The sequence below is a fragment of the Trachypithecus francoisi genome, unplaced genomic scaffold (genome assembly GCF_009764315.1).
Source record: "Trachypithecus francoisi isolate TF-2019V2 unplaced genomic scaffold, Tfra_2.0 Lachesis_group3, whole genome shotgun sequence".
In the NCBI taxonomy this organism is placed as follows: domain Eukaryota; kingdom Metazoa; phylum Chordata; class Mammalia; order Primates; family Cercopithecidae; genus Trachypithecus; species Trachypithecus francoisi.
Window position 1 is genome coordinate 73,291,881 of NW_022681468.1, and position 22,444 is coordinate 73,314,324.

Sequence of the window (22,444 nt, forward strand, 5' to 3'; positions counted from 1 at the left end):
CTTCTCTTGAATTTCTAGTGACAACTGCTCTCATCTCTCTGTTTTGAAAGGAGAGAGGTGATTAAAATTGTGGCAAGTAGCTTATAATCTTATAGGAATACAAATATAAGAACTATGAGTCCCTTTTGGAGGGACTTTCCTCATAAAATTTTCTTTGTAATTATGCTTGGGTTTATGTCAAGGCAGTCACTCTCATTTGTAATCTCCTAGATGTTAAAAGGCCTGTTAGCATACCATTTTAATACTCTATGTATATGTTACAATTTCTATGAAAGTGTTATAAAGCAGATTCATATATACTCTATGAAAGTGTTATAAAGCAAACATTTGACCAAAATGTATTCTTTTCGATACTTTTTATTTAAATTGCCATATACTTGATCTTAAATGGGTTCACGGTAAAAGAGTTGGACATTCTGATGTAGGTAGCTTAATCATGTTATGGGGAGAAAAAGTCCTCTAACTTGAAGTCAGTTTTTCTTAGACAAATATAGAAGTATAAATGTATTTGTTTTATAGTTTAAAGATCTAAACAGACAAGACTATAGAGAAATAGATGTGCAAAATGTTTGTTTAGTGTTTAGTTTTAAGTTTGGGTTTAAGTACTATGGGCTCTAAGTATTTCACAGCATCTTGCCCACCATTTTACTTTGCCTTTTTAAGGTTAAAAAAGATTCTAAGGCTTTTATAAATAAATCAAATACTAACAACCTTATTTAGTATCATTTTTCTGCAGATTTGATGGTAATATATTACTTGTGAGGCCAGCACAGTTTAAGAAATAATCCTTCCTCTAAACCCTGATGGGAGTTATATTTGACTAGCTAAGTGTTTGAATACATAAATGCATTCAGCCTTTGGTATTTAAAGTGAGCATCATTAACTCAACATTTCAACTTAAACTTTGCTTAAACGATAAAGTTTCACCCAAGTGAAATCAATGGGAGGTGTGTGTGAATATATGAGGTTTCAACTGGACTCACTAAGGAATTTTGATGAAAACAGACAACCAAATTAAGAAATCATCAAAATAGAGCAATTATTGGTTGAAAAAAAATATGTAACACTAAAAGTCCTCACAGGTTTTCTACCTAAGGCTGAGTAATCGTGTGTGTGTGTGTGTGTGTGTGTGCGTGTGTGTGTGTGTGTTTTGGGGCACTTAAGAATACATCTTTTGTATGCTTAATGTTAATTCACACTAAGACATCTAAAAACACCAGACTGGTTCCTGAAATACCACCTGTCTATATTGGGAGTTCTATTAAATGATCCAATTTTCCTAACTTCTTTAGCATATTGATTCCTTCCCCAAATATTCACTAAGTGTTCGCTGTTCACATTATTTGCCTAGGAAAGTTTGCCTCTGGCTTTCAAAAAAGACATGTAAAAGAGTGTAACAAAATCTTGCAATAATATAGTTTAAGTATTTTACTGAAGTAAAATACTAATAATAGATCAGAATTTCCCATCATCCTCTACTCCATGTGTCATCTAAGCACAGAAGGGAGATATAACAGTGGTGCCTGTTATGTCTCCAATCATAATATCATTAAAGAATAAAATGTAGCTTCCCAGACATGGAATCTGATATGCACAGTTGCATGTAGAATTCCTTTCCACTCTAAACATATTAAAGTGTGGACACTAATTTACTATTTTGAATGAAAATTCATGAGCGACTTCCTCATGAGAAAAGCAGCCTGCCTTTGCCATTAATAAATAAAAAGGAATATGGAGTTCTTTCTAGCAGTAATTTCCTCAATTTTTATATATACCCACATACATGTGAACATGTCTAAGAAAAATAAAATCAAGCCTACAAACTTATTAATAACTGGCCCTGCTTTCTTGTGGACCATCTGTCCACCAACACCTATTATTGAAATAAAAAGCATAAAGCACCATGACAATCCATTAAAAATTCTAACCGATGAGATAATCTATAACATTAGAAACACCAGTGTAGATTTCTGGGTGTATTTAGAGGATTCTGTTACACTATCAGGAAGTCAAAGGCTTGTCCAAGTTTTTAGATAATATGCTGGACTAAGTTCTACCTAGGGAAACAGAAAACATTCTGAAGAATTTTAAAATCAGTAGTTAGAATAACAAATGGATAAAAGTACTTCAAAAGACAAAGAGATTTTTTTTTAAAAGATAAACTGTCCTGTGTTATCATTTGTGTGTTAACAGGGGAATGGATCCAAACCTAATGGCACACTGGTGTGGGTTAGGCAGTTCACCCTTTCATTAAAAGATTACCCTACTCTAGGCCTCACTAGTTTTCCAAGATATAATAGGCAATATATTAACAACCTGGAAATAATTATTTGTTACCAAATCCTAACAAAAGTCTGGTAGCACAATTAATATGAAAAGTTATCCTTTATTGAGGCTGACCCTACCCAGAGAGTGCTACGCTTGGACTACAAGATTTTAGTTACTTATAGAACTGTTCTTACTGAATTGTGCTTTGACATCACTTCTGCAGCCTACATCAAAAAACTGCTTTGGGGATTTGACTTCTCTTGCATAGATGTAGTATCACAGACACCTGTCTCTGCCTTAAAGCGCTGCAGGAGAAACTCCTCTCAGGTCTCAACAGCATAAGAAGTTGTGCATCACCTGACACAGATTATTTTTAATCATAGAACACTATGAATTCTCTGATAGATAAAATTTCATTTTATTCTTTGGGTGTGGATAGCCCAGAGCCAAATCATAGCCCTTCTTGAGGACACACATAGGATATACATTTGTTTATTTTCTTACTTTACTTTTGCCTAAATTATTTCAGTCAAACATTTATTCTATTTTACTGTCAATATTTTTGTAAGTGGACTCAGATCCTTTGTTGAAGGGGATAGGAAAATGAATAAAGGAATACATTTGAAAGAAAAGAGCTAACCTCAGTATACTAAAATGAAGTGAGATTTGTTTTAGGCGCTTTCTCATTGTCCCTGTTGGCAACTTTCCCCTTTTCCAACGGGCCCCATCAACTCCCCAAAACAGTACAAAATTGATCATTGTTATCATGAAAGATGTGGTGTGTGTGTGTGTATACAATATAATATATATATATTTATATATATAATATAGCGTGTGTGCGTGCGTGTGTGTGTGTGTGTGTGTGTGTATATCTTCATTAGTTGAGTACACTGTTAACTTTGAAGTCATACTTCTCCCAAAAGCATGCTTCTACCTCTCTGGTTTGCCTTTTGTTGGCTCTTGGCATGGATGGCATGAGATCAGTGAAGTGGAAGACTATCTAGGTCTACAATCGATTTAACATATTTCACATTAAAGGGGTATAATATCATGACCCAAGTGAACACATTTCTACTGGTAAGATTTTTTTGTTTGTTTTAGTTCAGAAAGACCTATTTCAATAATTACATAGTGGTCAGAATATCATTTATCCAGGAAGTAGACAGGCACATTTTGCTCCTTTTGACTGTAGCCTACATTGTTACCTTACTATTTAACAGTTCCAGAGCACAAAAAGGGCCTGAATTGAACACTGATCTTCTATTAGATTGAGGTAAGGCAAGAGTCAAGGGAAGGAAGTAGAAATGCAGGATGGAAATAAGATTTCTTTGGGTTGTCTAGTGATTTAATCTATATGTGAGACTGTTATCAACATTGGCACACATAAGAATAGCACATCATTTTATGGCTGGTGTGCACCAAAAAGAAAACACTTTATGTAGCAGTGTTCTAAAAATACCCACTGGGCAGAAATTCAAAATGGTCAGAGTATGTGTGTTTGTAAGAGAGAGAGAAAAAAAACAAGAGAAAGACAGAGAGAGAAAGACACAGAGAGAGAGATAGTATGAGAGAGCATGAATATTTTGCATGCTGCTCAACAGAAAACCAGAAAGATTAACCCATGGCAGGAAATCCAGGGTGATTATATCCCTTCTCATTTGGTTAAAGTCATTTGGCATATCTTATTGTTTAATTAATTTAGATAAACAAATTTGGTCTTTAATCAAGTGATATTTTAAATCGTGATTCATTTGTTTTCACTTGTCAATATCGCTTCTCTTTGGGGATGTTATATTTATATATACTTTCACACTCATCTAGAGGCACTTCTTTTCCTAAAAGAAAATGAACTCATCTTTCCTGCCGAACTTTTAGCCTATAATCCTATTTTAATTTAAAGTTCATTTTATTCAGCCTGTTGTGCTTGGGATTAACCTATATATACTGTTTCCATTTGGGAAGAAAATTTATACTAAACCCTTGTGTGGTGAGGGGTGAACTATTCCTGAATTCTCAGATACAAGGCATAAACCTCAACTATATCTCTAGCTGTAGACATTGCCCAATTTCATCCACAGCCAGAGGAAATCAGGCATACAACTGATGAGACTGGAACTTCTCCCACAGAAGTGGAAGTCCCTAAAAACTCTCTTGGAATCCTTCTAATTCCAGGAAGCAGAGTCAGAAATCACCTCCATGATCTTCTGCTTCAACAGCATCAAACTATTTGTAGTAAACCTCAACACATTCAGATACTCCCCCTACCTAGTTTCTGTCTTATGGCTGAAATCCTCACCCTCCCTCTACATATCCCTCTTCTACTTTTTGTTTTATTTATTTCAAATTTTTTATTTTTAATTTTTGTGGGTACATAGTAAGTATATATATTTATGGAGTACATGAGCTATTTTGGTACAGGAGTGCAATGAGTAATAATCACATCATGGAAAATTGGGCATCCATCCTCTCAATATTTAGTCTTTGTGTTACAAACAATCCAATTATACTCTTCTTTATTTTCAAATGTACAATAAAGTTATTATTGACTATAGCGTCCCTGTTGTGCTATCAAGTACTATGTCTTATTCATTCTTTGTATTTTATTTTAACCCATTAACCATCTACACCTCCCCCACTCTGATGCCCTAGTACCCTTCCTAGTCTCTAGTAACCATCCATCTCTGTCTCCATGATTTCAACCGTTCTGAATTTTAGATTCCAAAAATAAAGTGAGACCATGTAATCTTTCACTTTTTGTGCCTGGCTAATTTCACTTAACATAATGACCTCCCATTCCATCATGTTGTTGCAAATGACAGAAGCTCATTCTTTTTTATGGCTGAATAGTACTCCATTGTGTATAAGTGCTACATTTTCTTTATACATTCATCTGTTGATGAGACATTTAAGTTGCTTCCAAAGCTTGGCTATTGTGAACAATGCTGCAACAAATATGAGAGTAAAGATATTTCTTCAATATACTGATTTCCTCTCTTTGGAGTATATGCCCAGCAGTGGGATTGCTAGATTGTATGGTAGCCCTATTTTTAGCTTTTTGAGGAACCTCCAAACTGTTCTCCATAGTGGTTGTACAAATTTAGATTCCCACCAACAGTGTATGAGGGTTCCCTTTCCTTCACATCCTCGTCAGCATTTGTTATTGCCTGACTTGAATAAATGCCATTTGAACTGCACAGACCTCTTCTAATGGCTAAAATCTATGCATCTTTTAAGATAGCTCAGATGTTCCCTCCTCCCCCAAGCCTTCTCGACCCCTTTCAGCTAGGCTGGATTAGGTAGCCCTTCTAAGGACTCCCATAATACTCTATATCTTAAAATTTCCCCCTTCTTAATTAGGTAATTTATTTTTCGAGACATGGTTTCACTCGGTCTCCCAGGTTGGAGTGCAGTGGCGTGATCACAGCTCACTGCAGCCTCAACCTCCTGGGCTCAAGCAATCCTCCTGCCTCAACCTCCTAGGTAACTGGGACCATAGGTGCAAATCACCATGCCCAGCTATTTTAAAAAATTGTTGGTAGGTTGCAGGGTCCCAGGCTGGTCTTGAACTCCCAGGCTCAAATGATCCTCTTGCCTTGGCCTCCCAAAGTGCTGGGATGATAGGCGTGAGCCACTGTGCCCAGCCCTGCCCATTGTTTTATAAGGATGTATCTAAACGTCTCTCTCTCTCTCACTACACTGAAGACCATGGAGATTAAGTCTTATGTATCTTTTTCATTGCTAGCATCTCATACTACTGCCTGCAACACAGTAGTTGGAAAATAAATATTTCATTAACTGATTTTTCATATTATCTATTGCATTCTAGGTATTTTAGATATTTTCCTATCAATTATTGCATTTCCTTTCTCAAAAAAAAAAAAAAACAAAACATGAAGTACACTAGGATAATGATTCCCATTTTGTAGACTGAGATATATCTTGGTGAGATTAAATGTACCAATCAAGGTTCCATAGCTAAAAAGTAGCAGAGAGCTAACTTGAATTCTATTCTTAATTTTTAATCTAGTTGCTCTCTCTCCTCTTAGGAAATTACACTATAGTGAATGCATGACTTATCCCTAAAAATAAACATTATTTGTGTAGTTGGAAGCAATCTGAGCAGACTCAATGCAATCTAATATCTAGGATCAGGAGCTTTTACCTATAGCTTCAAGAGAGAAAATAATAGTCAACTGTAGTCCTCAATTCCTGTCAATCAAGATATTACCTGGAATTCTCAATGGCGTAGTCTTTATTTTGTAATTCTTGCATATTACAGCAGGAAATACTCTGACTGAAATAAAATTGTTCTGCTTACCTATAGTTTTAAAAATAAGCATTCCTTAAAGACAATGTTATGTTCACCTGGCAGGGAGGGCATAGTTTACCACAAGGTAAATTCTTGGCTCTCTCAGCCTCTGCTACCCCATAGTTACCACACTGTCCTTCATGTTGGCTGAGGAGCCCAAAACATTTCTGACCTCCAGATCTGCTTCCTGGGCTTTTCTACTTAGATGTTTCAGAGACCATAGAAAGAACTATGTCTCAAATACTCCGCTCTTCCTCCCTCTTCCTCTTCCTCTGCATTCCCCTCCTCAGTGAATGCCACATCTGTCTCCTAGAGTGCACGAGTCTGAAATATGGAGGTCCATTCTCAAATAACCTCTCCCTCAACAACCCCATCTGCCAGGTGACCAAGGCTTGTCAATGCAGCTTCTTTCAGTTTCTATTGTTGTTGTCTTAGCTCAGGGCCTATTTCTTATTTGAATGACTGGAATAGCCTCTTAACTGAGCATTGTCTAGCCTAGGCCTAACCAATCTATTCTCCACACAGTTAGTAGATAATTGTTGCAAACTACTAATCTAGTCATACTGGGCATCCTTTAGTCATTCCGGCTGTTTGCACACACTGCCTTCTCTGTGAGAAACACCCTTGTCATTTCTGACCCTGGGCCATCCTCCATGACACTTCTTCTGGAAGGTTTTCCTGATTTCCATATACCTATCACCTTTTGTGTCCCACTGCCTCTACGTCCCCAGTGCCTAACACAGCCTGCACTTAATAGGGGCTAAATATTACAAGTTGAATGACACCAAAATCACTTGAATCCAAGTATTCTTGTTTTCTTTCTCTTTGAGCCAATAACTGGGGCATCAGAATGGTTCCTTCTCCCTCACTCTCTTCATCCCGTGGGCCACTGAGGTTTACTGATACTTTCTGGCTTCAGTTGCCATCTAGTATCCACGTGCACCATTAACTGTCAACCTAAAAGTCTTTAATATCTAAAGTGGTGCTTCTCAAACTTCAGCACTAGATTTACCTGGGAGGGTCTGGGTGTGGTGGCTCACTCCTGTAACCTCAGCACTTTAGAAAGCTGAGGTAGGTGAATCACTTGAGGTTAGGAGTTTGAGACTAGCTTGGGCAACATGATGAAACTCTGTCTCTACTAAAAATATAAAAATTCGCCGGGCATTGTGGTGTGTACCTGTAATCCCAGACACTTGAGAGACTGAGGGACAAGAATCGCTTGAACCCAGGAGGCAGAGGCTGCAGTGAGCCAAGATCATGCCACTACACTCCAGCCTAGGCAACGGAGCAAGACTTTGTCTCAAAAACAAAAACAAAAAACAAAAGAAAAAAACCAGAATCACCTGGGATGCTTGTTAAACAAAGATTGCTAGTATTCACCCCTAGACTTTCTAGTTTAATAGGTCTGAAGTGGGACCTAGGAATGACATTTCTAACACATTCCTAGGAGACACTGCTGCTGGTGGTCCAGAGACCATACTTTGAAAACCACTGAGGCAATGGTTCTCAACTGCTGGTGAGCATTAGAACCTAATCACTATCATCTACTTCTGCCTACTGAATCAAAATTTTCAGTGGGGTGGGGCAAACTGGCTTTTTTCCTGCTTAAAAGCTCCACAGGTCATCCTGATGCACTATCTTGGTTAAGAACCATGAATTCAATGACTAACTGCTGGATGTGGACTTCACCTTCTTCCAAAGCCTTATTTTTCACACCTCCTTTAACTTCAATCCTCCTCTTCAGTCCTATGAAACAGTAAGCAGTCTGATGATTCCAGACCTTTCCTCCCTTTTAGCCCTGGATCAGTTTTACTTATTCATTCATGCATCCATTCATTCATTGCGTACCTAGCACTTGCCAGGCACTGCACCAGATGCAGGAGAGAGTGCAGTGAATATGAGAGATGCAGCCCTGCTTTGTAGAACTCATTCTGTTTGCTCTAAGCTCCCTAGCATTCTGTTTCCCCTTCTCTCTCACTGCACAGATCAGTATCGGCTTCATGCCACAGTCTCTTGATAGACTGCAAATTCAATGAAGGCAAGGACTGTGGTATGTCTTTGTAGGTGCTCCATATGTGTTTTTCTGGTTAAATTGAAAAGCACTTCTGCTGACCTAGCCCTCTTTCAAAAACCATCTCCAGAGCCTTCTCTCTCTGCTCTTTCCTGACCTGCTCTAATTCTACTTGACACGGTCAGAATTGAGCTCTGCCTTCAATGAGCCCTCCCCTTTTCCCTACACAGATTTCTAACTTGACACTTAAAATGCTTTATTCCACGCTGTTTACAGAGATCTGGTTCCTTCTACCAAACTGTGAGCTTCTGAAAAACGAACCATTTCATTTCCACCATTTTAATATCTGTACTTCATAGAGCCTGACATATAGAAAGTATTTTAAAACGTTTGTCAAATTCAGCCTGGGCAACATGGTGAAACATTGCCTCCACTAAAAATACAAAAATTAGCTGGCCATGGTGCCCCACCCCAGAGTCCCATCGACTCAGGAAGCTGAGGTGGGAGAATCAGGTGAGCCAAGGAAGTTGTGGCTGCAGTCAGCCAAGATCACACCACTGCAATCCAACCTGGACAATGGGAATGAGACCCTATCTCAAAAAAAAAAAAAAAAAAAAAGTTTGTCAAATTAATGAATGAGTTAATTTTGTTTTGATTTAAAACTGCTCTGCAAAGTTTTGCCCAAACTTCCTTTGCGGGTTTAATGAACTCTACTTAAGACTTCCATTTCTCCATAGTAGGAAGATACCTTAATTCAAATTTCATACAGTATGGAATATGCACAACACCAGATTTGGGGGAAAAGCTTATTAAGAATCCAGATAAATCCTTACAGAGAGGGCAAATAGTGACTTTATAGATTATCTCCTGCATTCTTGACTCAGAGTGCTGACTCGAGGTCTTAGCTCCACTTTAAACATTCTATCCGTGCCCCTCAGTTCTCTCCTTTATATAGACTGAACAAAAGACATGGTTTTTAATCTACATTTAGTTTTGACATCAAGAATGATACTACTTAGCAAATTAAACTGACTCTTTGAAATTCATTAGAAAAATAAAATCAGGCCGGGCGCGGTGGCTCAAGCCTGTAATCCCAGCACTTTGGGAGGCCGAGGCGGGCGGATCACGAGGTCAGGAGATCGAGACCATCCTGGCTCGATGGTGAAACCCCGTCTCTACTAAAAAAATACAAAAAACTAGCCGGGTGAGGTGGTGGGCGCCTGTAGTCCCAGCTACTCGGGAGGCTGAGGCAGGAGAAAGGCGTAAACCCGGGAGGCGGAGCTTGCAGTGAGCTGAGATCTGGCCACTGCACTCCAGCCTGGGCGACAGAGCGAGACTCCGTCTCAAAAAAAAAAAAAAAGAAAAGAAAAAGAAAATCAGATAACCTCTCAATAGGAAAAGGTATCTGAAAAAGAGATGGTTACACTTTACAAAATGTACAGAAAGTAAGTTCTTGATAAACTATGCTCAGAACATCATGCCATGCACATAGTAGGCCCTCAATGAATATTTATTGGGTGAAAAAAGGCAACTGGTAAGTGCTTTCAACTACATTGAAAAGCACTGACTTTTGCTACTGTTATTTATCACCAGAGACTCACACAGCTTCCTCCAGGAGCTACGGTTCCACTTTGGGATGCTGGAGCCAGTGCCAAGTGTTTCCCACAGGTGAACAAACTCTGTTACTAGAACTCATACAGCCTCACATATGTTCAGGGAAATCCTCCTACCACATATATTCATAACTGCTAACCACACAATTCAGAGTTGTATAATATATAAGCTGTGATATATCACCTTGATATATAACTTTTTGTCAGGCTAAAGAGGTTATAAATTCATTTCTAAAAGTTATTTTGGCTACATAAAATTCTCAGAAACTTAAGATCACCACTCAGTGTAGCAGCTCAGTCTTCCCTGGAGTAGTCTTATTCATTTTTCAACTACATTAGTACATATAATCTTTTTAGCATGCTTGTAGGCATGAGAAGGAAATAAAATGACATGAATTGTATCACCAACTTAATTTTCTCTTTAGCGTATTGGATATCTGCATGTGGAATGAAGATCCTTGAAAGCCCACACCATTCCCACAATTACTTATTGGAAACAATGTTCATTCTATGTAACAAAAAGAATGATTAATGAAGTTTATGTATCATTGGAGCAGATAATTTTACAAAACTACTTTCTTAAGGCTTTAGAATTAAGGATTTGACTGTGGGAACAGAGAGTTTTAAGGGCAGGACACCCCAGATAACCTCACCCACATACATTTCTCAAACAATGCTTTTCTGTATGTAAACAGAAAATAGAAAGGAGTATATGGTTTTTGTCCTTAGTATTAAATAGCTGGCTTTCTTTCAGGACACTCTTAAATTTCTGCACAATGCACAGCCTTCAGCACCCCAAGGAGCATAAACAAAGGATATCAGGCAAGTTCACCTACTCCCACTTCACAGAACAATGCTTGTTGTTAACTAAGCAATTCTCAGGGCAGATTTATGATTTGTGGAGCCCAGAGTGAGTGCTCAGGTTGGGTCCCTGGAATCCGGGGTCAGAAGCACGTGGTGCTGTTCAATCCCCAGGGCTTTTACAAAACATGAAAATGTGACCTAAAGTTTGTGCCTGCATGTACACCAGAGGCTATTTAGGCATTTAGAGAAATTAAAGCACATTAAGGCCTCAAAGCAGTTTATTGTTCATGCTTCGAGATTTAACTTTTTCTTTCTTATTTGCTGCTATGTTTTTCCTCTGGTGAATAAATGACTACTGAATCAAGTAAGATGAATTGACTACATATATAACATGTCTCACGTATTAAAATATACTGATAGAGCAACAAGTTATAGAAATAGGTAAATGTGAAAACTTGAAAATTCCCTTTTCATTTCCTAAACAGAATTATGACTCTGAATGACTAAGAATACAGGAGTTATTTCCTGTATTCTTAGACACTGGGTTTTTATAATAAGAAAGAATTTTTCATCAGTGTACTTAATTTATCCCAAAACTTTATATGAGGATTGTAGTTCCAGTCAGAACTATAAGCACTTAAAAAAAAAATCCAAACAAGTGCTTGAAAAGGCTTCTTTCCTCTTGTCACTTTAAGAAATATTTTGGCTAGAGTTATATCCCATAGGTTTATATAATGCTATTAACATGTAATGTAACTTTGGGGAATAGTTTCTCCTTTGTGTTGTCTGGTACAAGTCTAAAAGTAAAATAGGTTACTGTTTCCATTTTTATGAGCATAACTATTATCAAATTATTAATACTATGAAATAATCCAATTTCATCACTACTCTTTTACTCTCTAAAATCACCTATTAAATATTACAATTGGGCTGGAAAAAAAGAAAAAATACATGTGTATATATATATACATATATATTTAGACAATGTTCACATCATTTTAAAAGTCATTTGGAATTATCTAAATATGTGACTTAACTGTTCAATAGTATGAATAGTTAGTATAATATAAATACAGCCATATGTCCCAGGCTGAATGAAATTGTTGATGGGTCAGTGAAGGTGTTCGGTCCTCTCACATACCGTAGATAATTCAAGAGCTAGCCTATTCCAACTGACTTCATGTGAAGCTAAGTGGCTAACCCATGGTCTCTAAACAATTATTACATTTCTACATTATTCAGGAAAATTATGTTCTACCAAGTTTCCAGTGTGGTTCTGGTGTTTAAAAGTCCTCAAATAGGCTTTAAAATAAATTGTGAAATCTGAAAAAGAGCAAACACAAGGAAAAAATAATTTATAAAGAAGACAGATCAATACTAAAGGCACATTGTAGTCACAAAAACACTTATAAAATCACAACACTGTATTTTAAAAATTAATAATGAGTCAGAAAGTTCTGGGTTAGATGGCAGAGGCTGATGAAATCCAGTCTTCAATTCTGGCACAAATGGAAAAGAACATAAATGCCTAGTCTACTGAGCTTCTCCTTGTCTGTTAGCTAGAGAGGAAATACCTTCCTAACACCTACCAGTGGAAAATCATTGAAAAAGTAGATTAGTGAGAATAAAACAACAAAAAGAATAGTTCCCTACCCATTGCTTCCCACTGAATGAACTTTTGACATATCAGCAAACTCTTCTTTTCGCTTGCTGCTGCTGGTATACTGCTCACTGTACAGCTTGAGGGACATCTGCTCAACAGCATCTCTTTGTGCTTCCAGGTAGCATAGTTGAACCTCAGCCTGGAAAGAGAAACAAAGAGAAATTGCTGTTTTAATCCAGAAGGAATGCATTTCAAGTGAGGTGTAACAGCTCAAAGAATGGGAATTCTTCACATCATTATACTGCTCCTTTTCGGGTTGGATTTAATGGGATCAGTTGGGCATATTACAGAATTATATTTTAGATCTGAATCTTATAAGTTCTTCCTTAAAATATGACCTGAATAAATGAACCCTCAGAAGACTCTGTAAATATCACAAAATATCCCTGAGATCATAATACTGTATGATAAGACTTTACATAAAAATTCTGTGAAATTCCTTAATAATATTCTTCCTTATATTGTCACATATGTAACACTTATTTTTTTAAAATCCCTCTCCAACTCACACATTTGCATGGACACATATTCTAAATGCTTCTCTATTATTTTCCCTATAGAGAATAAAAAAGCCTAGTGTTAATTCCAGTACCTCTTCAATAACCACAATAGACTTTATTACATTTTTTGGTTGTCTGTGTTACTGTCTTAATAATTTTAAAGTAATGCAAATAGTGATTTTGCTTACATGCAGGTATGAATTGTTAAATCTTTCATACTTAGGGCTCACTGTAGTAAAGGAGAGGTAGTAAGTTCACCATGCTGTTTTCTATCAAACCAAGGTCAAAAGAATGCTGAATAATATTTGGCATGAAACTGTATTGAATAGATGCTTTATTTATTGCAGCTGTTCTGATCCCTCTGGCTTTCAGGTTCCCTAGAACACCAGATGAGACTGAGAATGGTATCTTCTCAGGGGCATGCTTGGCCATGGTAAAGGGAAGGGAGCAATGCTGAGTTCATGTACACTGTAGACCAAAGGACTCTTCTTTTAGTGTGCTTCACTAAATCCAAGCATGTCCATTAACACTTCTCATAAACCTTAAAATCGCCACTTTACAATTTTATTATATATTCTAGGAAAAACATTTCTGGGTCAGCTGTTGAGTAATTGCCAGAATTCTGTAACATGTAAGAAGAAAAGTCGGGTCGGACATGACCTTCTACTCTTAGTATCCACAGCTGACCAAGGCCTTTTGCCTGATCTCTAGTTTTACAGCCTCGACTATGGAGAAAAAGTGAATATTATAAAGTGGCAGCTGCTTAAATTCCAAATTAGTACTCTATAAAGGAAATGGGTAGCCTATGAAAAAATGAGGTCTCGCAGGCTGGGCACAGTGACGCATGCCTGTAATCTCAGCACTTTGGGAGGCTGAGGTGGGTGGATCACTTGAGGTCAGGAGTTCGAGACCAGCCTGACCAACCTGGCAAAACCCCATCTCTACTGAAAATTCAAAAAGTACCTGCGCGCATGTCTGTAGTCCCAGCTACTTGGGAGGCTGAGGCAGGAGAATCACTTGTACCTGGGAGACAGAGGTTGCAGTGAGCCAAGATTGCTTGACTACACTTTAGCCTGGGCAACAAAGTGAGACATTGTCTCAATTTAAAAAAAGAAAAGAAAAAAAGAAAAATGAGGTCTCAAACCATTCTAGAATTCCTATGTTGTTGCTTTTTGTAAGTACTTAATTATGAATGCTCTGGGTTGCTGAGAAAGAATTTAAAGAAACACTGTTAAAATAACTATAGTTATATAATTGAAGTTTCAGAAATCAGATCAAAACTGCAATGTATTTGTTGGTTCATGTGAACTGCTCTTGCCCAAAATAATTGACTTAAATAAGAAGACACTCAATTGGATTAAGAACTACGTCAAACACTATAAACAAAGGATAATGTTATATGGAGTACATTCAGTTGGGAGTAGGGGGTATGGCTGGTGGGAAGGCACAAAGAAAATGCCAGATCTAGTGATGTTAGTATCTTTATTGATGATGTGGAAAAGGAGGTATGCAGAATGTTAACAGCACATATAGAAGACTGTCAACTAAGAGGTTTGCGAACATCATGGAACCTGAAAGAATGATAACTACTTTCAGTTAGATGAAAGATGAAATAATGGTTTATTTTTAAAAGGATAAAACTAAATGTAAAAAGTCAATAATCAGAAACACAACAGAATAAATCTTTTAGAAGAACATACAAATTTTTATGAGATAAATGAGATTACAGAGATATTGAGCAATAGTCAAAGAACTTAAGAACAATACTCTTCCAAAATGCCACCCCTTTACTTCCAATGCAAAGCCACAAAGTTTAAAGAGTATTACACCCACACTAAGTATTCCACTGACCCAATTAGAATAATGCATTTATGCCATTAGGCGCCAAGGGACATGTTTGATATCTAAAGGTTCCTGTTAGTTTTTAACCATCCTAAGTCACAAGCTGGACCATGGTTCATTCTGGGTAGTGACCTCACAAATGTGTGCCACTGGTCACAAAAAGGATCATAACAAGAGAAGTCAACTTCCTATAGACTCAACACCAGTACAGAAAAATAATCTGCATTCATCTCTGTGATCCTCAGCCATTTCTGTGTACAAAGAGATATACTTCACATATGACAGGGATATATGAAAAGAAATTTAGAGAACAAAGCTGAGTAACTCCAAAAATAGTCACCTTACAAAATGATTGAAATGTTATAATTTATGACTTTTATTGCATAATACCTCACAAGCATTTGGCAAAGGATATTTCCCTGCACTAACAAGGAGATGAATTAGATGGCACAGGTCTTTCTTATCCATCTCTATTTCTATTTCTGTTTTCAGTGATTCATTCCTAAATGAGATGATAAAAATAGAACCAAAGTAGTTCCTCCTGCTAAGGTTGAATGGCTTTGCCAGTCTAAATCTCTCTGCAGACTGTCTTAACCTTTTTCTCATATTCTATCTTAGTCCAAAGATAGAAAGAGTTGAAGAAAATTTAGTCCTTTAAAAACAGTAACGCAATCTCTGGTTAAAAAAAAAATTATTAGCATCTATAACAGTAGATACTTTAAAAAGTGACTATATTTTACAAATGGAAACTTAGCACGATTAAATAATATTTAAGATGCACAATGAAAATAATTTGGCAACTTACTCATTAAATAGGGGGTTGGGGAAGAAGACTCGGTGATGGAATCTCCTCTTCCCTTCTAGGTCACTAAAAGACCCATGATACCATCAACAGGAGTAGGAGATAGGAAGAGCAATTCAAGTGGATGGGAGATATCATCTGGATTTGAGTCTGTCAGTTTAAGGCACTGGTGGGATGCTCAGAATGAGATGTTCAGCAAGCAGGTGGAAATATTAGGACTGAAATACAAACCTACAGGCAATGGCTGCCACTAGGAGGTGAAGTGAGAATGCCATGGGAGAGAGTAGACAATGCGAAGAGAAAAAAGATCAGTTTTCACTTACTCTGGTCTAGGCCTTCATTATCATTGGCTTACCCAATGTAATGGATTCTCAGTCATTCTCCCTTCCAAAATTCATTTTATTTATTGTTCAATGATCTTTTTGAATCACAGTTGAGATCACTGGTGTGTTGTTTATGGGCTCGATTCTGGGCCACTTTTCTCTATCTATATACTCTCTTCCATGGCTTTAAATGTCAACTAAATAGTAATGCCTTCCAATCCTCTTCTCTAAGCTGCATACTTACATACCCAACCAATCACCTGACATCGCTACTCAGGTTTCTTTAGACTTTACTACTTAAAACAGAACTCTTCATCCTCATCTTTACCACATCCCCCAAACCTTTCTGTACTTAAGCCTTTAAATAAAATAAAACCTTTCCTTTCAAATAAATGATACTGTGTATTGCTCATGTCAGAAACCTGAGAGTCATTGTTGACTCTTCCTCTTCTTCATTTGCTTTAGCAGGTTATTCCCTAAGTTGTTGAGTCCTCTTCTAAAATGTCTCTCCAGTCTGTTTCTCCAATCTGCACTGCTGCCAGCCTAGTCCAAGCTTTCATAATCTTTCACCTGCAGTACAGCAAATATATTCTAACATGTATCTCCCTGCACTCATTCCTAGACCCCTAATCTCTTCTCTTACAGTGGCCAAAGTAGTCTTTATAAAACATGAGCTGGTTTTAGACTGCATTCAGACCCAAAAAACAAATTTCTCCACATGGCCTAGGATATTTGGTTCCTGCTGACCTTAGACCACGTTTTCTACCAGTCTCCCTCTTGATCATCATGCCCCTGTCATCCTTGCCTTGTTTCAACACTTTAAATATTCTAGTTCTTTAAACAGCCTGTTCTTGCCTCAGGGCCTTTGCACATATTGTTCCATTTCACTGGAACATTATCTTGCTAATGTCTTCTCATCTTTCCAGCTCTCAGCTGACACGCTACTTCTCCAAAAGGCTTTGCCTAACTTATCAAAACTAGATCCATTCTATTTTTCCTCTATTTCAGATACAGATTAATTTCCTTCATAACACATATCAAAATTTAAAATTCTTGCATTTGCTGGTTTACATTTTTTTCTGTCCCTTTTTCTAGACTCCAAACTCCATAAAGGATTGTTTCTGTCTCCTTTGCCATTCTGCATTCCCAGTACCCTGGTAATATCTGGAACATGACAGGGGCTCAGTAAATAATTGTTCAATGGATGAGTTGTACATTTTTGCATTCAACCATTCATTTATTATTATTATTATTATTTTGAGATGGTGTCTCACTCTATTGCCCAAGTTGGAGTGCAGTGGCATGATCTTGGCTCACTGCAACCTCCATCTCCTAGGTTCAAGCGAAATCTCCTACCTCAGCCTCCCAAGTAGCTGGGATTACAGGTGCCTGCTGCCACACCCAGCTAATTTTTATATTTTTAGTAGAGATGGGATTTCACCATGTTGGCCAGGCTGGTCTTGAATTCCTGGACTCAGGTGATCCACCTGCCTCGGCCTCCCAAAATGCTGGGATTACAGGCATAAGCCACCACACCTGGCTGCATTCATCCATTTATTACTCATATGTTTACTGAGACCTTCTCATGTCTCAAGAACTGTACTAAGAAGTGTGGGAATAAGGAAGGAGGAAACTTAATTACTTCTCCTGAGGCACTGTAGTGTGGTAGAAGGGAGAGCCATGCCAACAGATAACGACAAGTGTACAAGTGAAATTATTGTAGGGAAGGATGAGAAATAAAAATAATTTATTGTTTGAAGGTGGGGGTTTAGGGTAGGGAGCAAAGGCTTGACAGAAGTAGCACTGGAGCCAAAACTGATATAATGGGTCTGACCTTGTCAGGTGAAATTTGTACACCATCTTGGCCACAATGAAGTGCCAGTGGAAGCTATTGTCATTTCTGTGATGGCCTTAATCTTCCTCTATCTCTCTTTTTCTGTCATGACAAGATAGTCGCTTAATGGATTAGTCCAAATATGCTGGTATAGCTCCTACTGGCTGGTGTACTTGGAGAAAGTTGCATTGAGAACTTGAATCAGCAGTTCCTATCAGGCTGGATGCCCACTATACCAAATAGTGGGAATGCCTAAGAGATTCTAGTAACTAGTACCTCTGGTAAACTTTTAACATAATATTATGGACTGAATTATGTCCCCTCACCCCCAAATTCCTATGTTGAAGCCCTAACCCCCAATGTGACTATATTTGGAGATAGAATCTTTAAGAAGGCAATAAAGGTTAAATGAGGTCACAAGGGTGGGGTCCCAGTCCAACAGGATTGGTGTCCTTATAAGGAGAGGAAGAGATACCAGAAGTGTGCATGCAAAGAGGAACAGCCATACGAGAACATAGCAAGAAGGCAGCCATCTGTGAGCCAAGGAGAGAGGCTTCACCTGAAATCAAACCTGCAGACACCTTGATCTTGGAATTCCAGCCTTCAGAACTGTGAGAAATAATTTCTGCTGTTTAGCCACCTAGTCTGTGGTATTTTGTTATGGCAGCCTAATCATGTTAGCAATACTGCCTTCTCATCTGAGATTTAATACACTTGCTTTGCTACTTATCAATAATAGCATGTTTCTCCCCTTTATTTTGACTGATTTATCACTTCATGTTCTGGAATTCTTTGTTGGGTTAAGCATCCTGAGAATATTAAAATCAATTTTACTTTTTCTTAACTCATACCATTGTAGATCTCCCTGTTCACTCATACTAGACTTCATAGTTTTCACCACATCTACTACTGCCTATCCACATCTGGGTCCACATCCTCTGCTATTCCTTCTGTTTCTACAGAAGCTGTCCATATTTCTAAGGCTAATCCCTTGCACTTTGGTACCAGACTTTCCTGACCTACACAAAGATGATCACCACCCAAAGTTGCCTTTCTTTCCTGCATCAAGTTTTTTTCTCTACTGTATTATTCCTATTGCACATTAGCCCAAAAAATGTTGTTGTTTTTCCAATGGTAAAAAACAATACAGAGAGAAAAAGAAAAATAATCCATTGCCACTAATCTATCTTCTAGCCATTTTTCCATTTCTGTGTTCTCCATTATAGCAAAAACACTTTTACTTTAATTATTTATACTTGCTGTTTACAATATCTCTCCTCTTTCTCTCTTGAACACACTCCAATCAGATTTTGCTCCACATTCCTCATGCAGTGGTCAGTCCTTGGTCCTCAACCTAGTCTAGCCTGCTTCAGCGGGGCTGGTGGGTGTGCTCTTGGGGCATTTGCTTGTGTTTGCATGACAGCTCAGTCCCTCATTTCTCTCAGGTCTTTGCTGAAATATCTTCTTGCATCCAAGACTTCCCTGACCTGCTACTTAAAAACTATAACCCACCCCCACCCCTAGAAATCCCTATCCTCCTTCCTGCATACTTATCACATGTAGCCAAACATGTTGCTTTTTTTTTATATTGTCCATCTTCCCTCAGTGAATTGAAAGCTCCATGAAGGCACGAGGTTTTGTTTATGTGTTTACTGCTGTATCCCTAGCACCCAGCACAGTATATGTGATAAGACACTCTATACAAATTGAATAAATTTTACTGAGTTTGAACATCTAAAATGGTTTAAAATGTACAAAGAAATAAAACAGATAGTTTGAAGTTGAAGTCTCAGCTTCATTCAAAAAACTGTTGGCTTTATTCTCCCTTAAGGAGACTTTCCTCTTTGACAGAAAATAAAATAATTGAAATATAGAACTTGTTTACTGTTCTTCCTAGAAAAAAAAAAAGAAAAAAAAAAAGCTTCCGTAATTCATGAGCCATTTGGGCTTTTGGAGGAGACACCAACAATGGCAGAGTTTGTATTTGGAAGAGTCCACACTAGTTCAAGATCACAGGGATCCTTCAATATAATGAGAGGAAACCCTACTTTTTTGGTAATCATTTTGTTACTTGGGGACATTTTCCTTCTTTTACTACAAAATCTTTTTTACCTTCAATGCAGTATATCTAAGCACCTGTCTTTTCCTTTGCTTCCTTACAAAAATATTTACTATATTTCCCTTCTTTCCTCCTAATAGTATCCCCTTTAGCAACTAGTCCAGAATGCTTCCTTCTTCTGGAAAGACCTTCAGGTCTCAAGACCCTCATGGGCCCTGCCAAGGAATTCCAGGTTTATTAGAATCTACACTTGGTGCTATGGTCTGGCTGTGTCCCCACCCAAATCTCACTCTGAATCGTAGTTCCCATAATCCCCATGTGTCATGGGAGGGACCCAGTGGGAGGTAATTTAATCCTGGGGGCAGTTACCCTCTGCTATTCTTGTGATAGTGAGTTCTCATGGGATCTGATGGTTTCATAAGGGGCTTTTGTTTTGTTTTGTTTTGTTTTTTTGAGACACAGCCTCACTCTGTCACCCAGGCTGCTATGCAGTGGCATGATCTTGTCTCACTGCAACTTCCGCCTCCTGGGATCAAGCCATTCTCCTGCCTCAGCCTCCCCAGTAGCTGGGATTACAGGCACCCGCCACCACACCTAGCTAAGTTTTGTATTTTTAATAGACACAGGGTTTCAACATGTTGGCCAGGCTGGTCTCAAACTCCTGACCTCAAGTGATCTGCCCACCTCAGCCTCCCAAATTGCTGGGATTACAGGAGTGAGCCACCGTGCCTGCCCACTTTTCCCCCTTTTGCTTGGCACTTCTCCTTGCTGCTGCCATGTTAAGAAGGACGTATTTACTTTCCTTTTTGCCATGATTGTAAGTTTCCTGAGGCCTCCCCAGCCATGCTGAACTGTGAATCAATTAAACCTCTTTCCTTTAAAAATTATTCAGTCTCAGGTATGTCTATTAGCAGTGTGAGAATGGATGAATACACTTGGAAATATCTACTCTTTGGTTTGGCAGAGTGCACATACTCATTCCAGAATTTAGAATTATTACCTTTCCACTGCTTTTTTCTAAGATCACGTTTATTTTGTGTGTTTTTGCTTTTGTTGTCATTGTTGGTGGTTCATAATTTCCTAAAATAACTCACCTTATTCTAAGTGCACTTCCTTTGTCCAGAAACAAACTCTCTTCAGGCATTTATTCACATACCACGATTAGCTACATTCTGGCTAAACACAAATAACATTTGGTATTACAATGAATGAGAATCTCATGTTGTTCTTCTAGTCCTGCATGGATGCCAAAGCTTCCTTCTACAGAATCAGGGCAGGGAGTCATAGGACTAAAGGAGCAATGTATTTATTTGGAGTAAAGTTGATTCAGGGCCTTCATTTATTCATTCAACAAATACATCTTGAGTGTCTCTTAGGGGTAAGATATTGTACATGATACAAACAAATCTGGATCAGACACAGTATCAACCCTCAGGGAATATATAATCTTTAATCACAGAAAAACTGTACTACATGATAGTAGCTCAAATACTCATTCAAGGGTAAGACCAATATTATACTTCAAAAATATTGCCAGGCCGGGTACGGTGGCTCACGGCTGTAATCCCAACACTTTGGGAGGCCGAGGTAGGTGGATCACGAGGTCAGGAGATTGAGACCATCCTGGCTAACACAGGGAAACCCCATTTCTACTAAAAAAAAAAATACAAAAAATTAGCCGGGCATGGTGGCGGGTGCCTGTAGTCCCAGTTACTCGGGAGGTTGAGGCAGGAGAATGGTGTGAACCTGGGAGGCGGAGCTTGCAGTGAGCTGAGATCACACCACTGCACTCCAGCCTGGGCAACAGAGCGAGACTCAAAAAAATATATACATATATATTGCCAAAGAAGCACTTACTAAGTTTGTTGGAATGTTATTTTTATTATTGTATAAGAGAGTTATAAAAGTATTAAAAAATATAAATATCTTCCCTTGTCAAAAATTAAGTATATATCAAAAATTTAATAAAGAATCTCAAAGCTATTTCAATATTATTACTCAGCAAAGACCATTGCATATACTAATCTTTGTACATTAGGATATAAAACTAATCATAAAACTGATCATAAAACTAATATCACAAGACTAATCATAATCACAAAACTAATCATAAAACTGATCATATTGGCAGTTACAAAAAAATCTAGCCTTAGGTTCTCAAGGTTTATTTGTAGATCTCATGTCTAACAAAGTCAGGACAACTGCAAAAGATAAATGATTTAAGTAAAAAACATATTACTTTAAAAATTCATTTTTATTTCTATTGACCTGTTGTTTGCAAATTAATAGAAATATTCACTACAATGTTTAGGAAATTCAATTTTAAAGCTGCATCCTTAATGATATTTGTTAAATGGTAAACATTTAAACACAAAGTTGAGAAATTAACATTAACACCATTTCCATTATTTCTTAT

General features: G+C 37.8%; 1 protein-coding gene across 4 annotated transcripts in view; it reads right to left on the reverse strand.

Annotated features, from left to right (window-relative positions):
• AKAP6 (A-kinase anchoring protein 6) overlaps positions 1-22,444 on the reverse strand; it is a 657,824-nt gene that overhangs the window by 157,653 nt on the left and 477,727 nt on the right. For all 4 annotated transcript variants that reach the window (XM_033188313.1, XM_033188311.1, XM_033188312.1 and 1 more), the window contains one exon: positions 12,659-12,807. In XM_033188313.1, the coding sequence (XP_033044204.1) occupies positions 12,659-12,807 (149 nt within the window). The remainder of the gene's footprint in view (positions 1-12,658; positions 12,808-22,444) is intronic.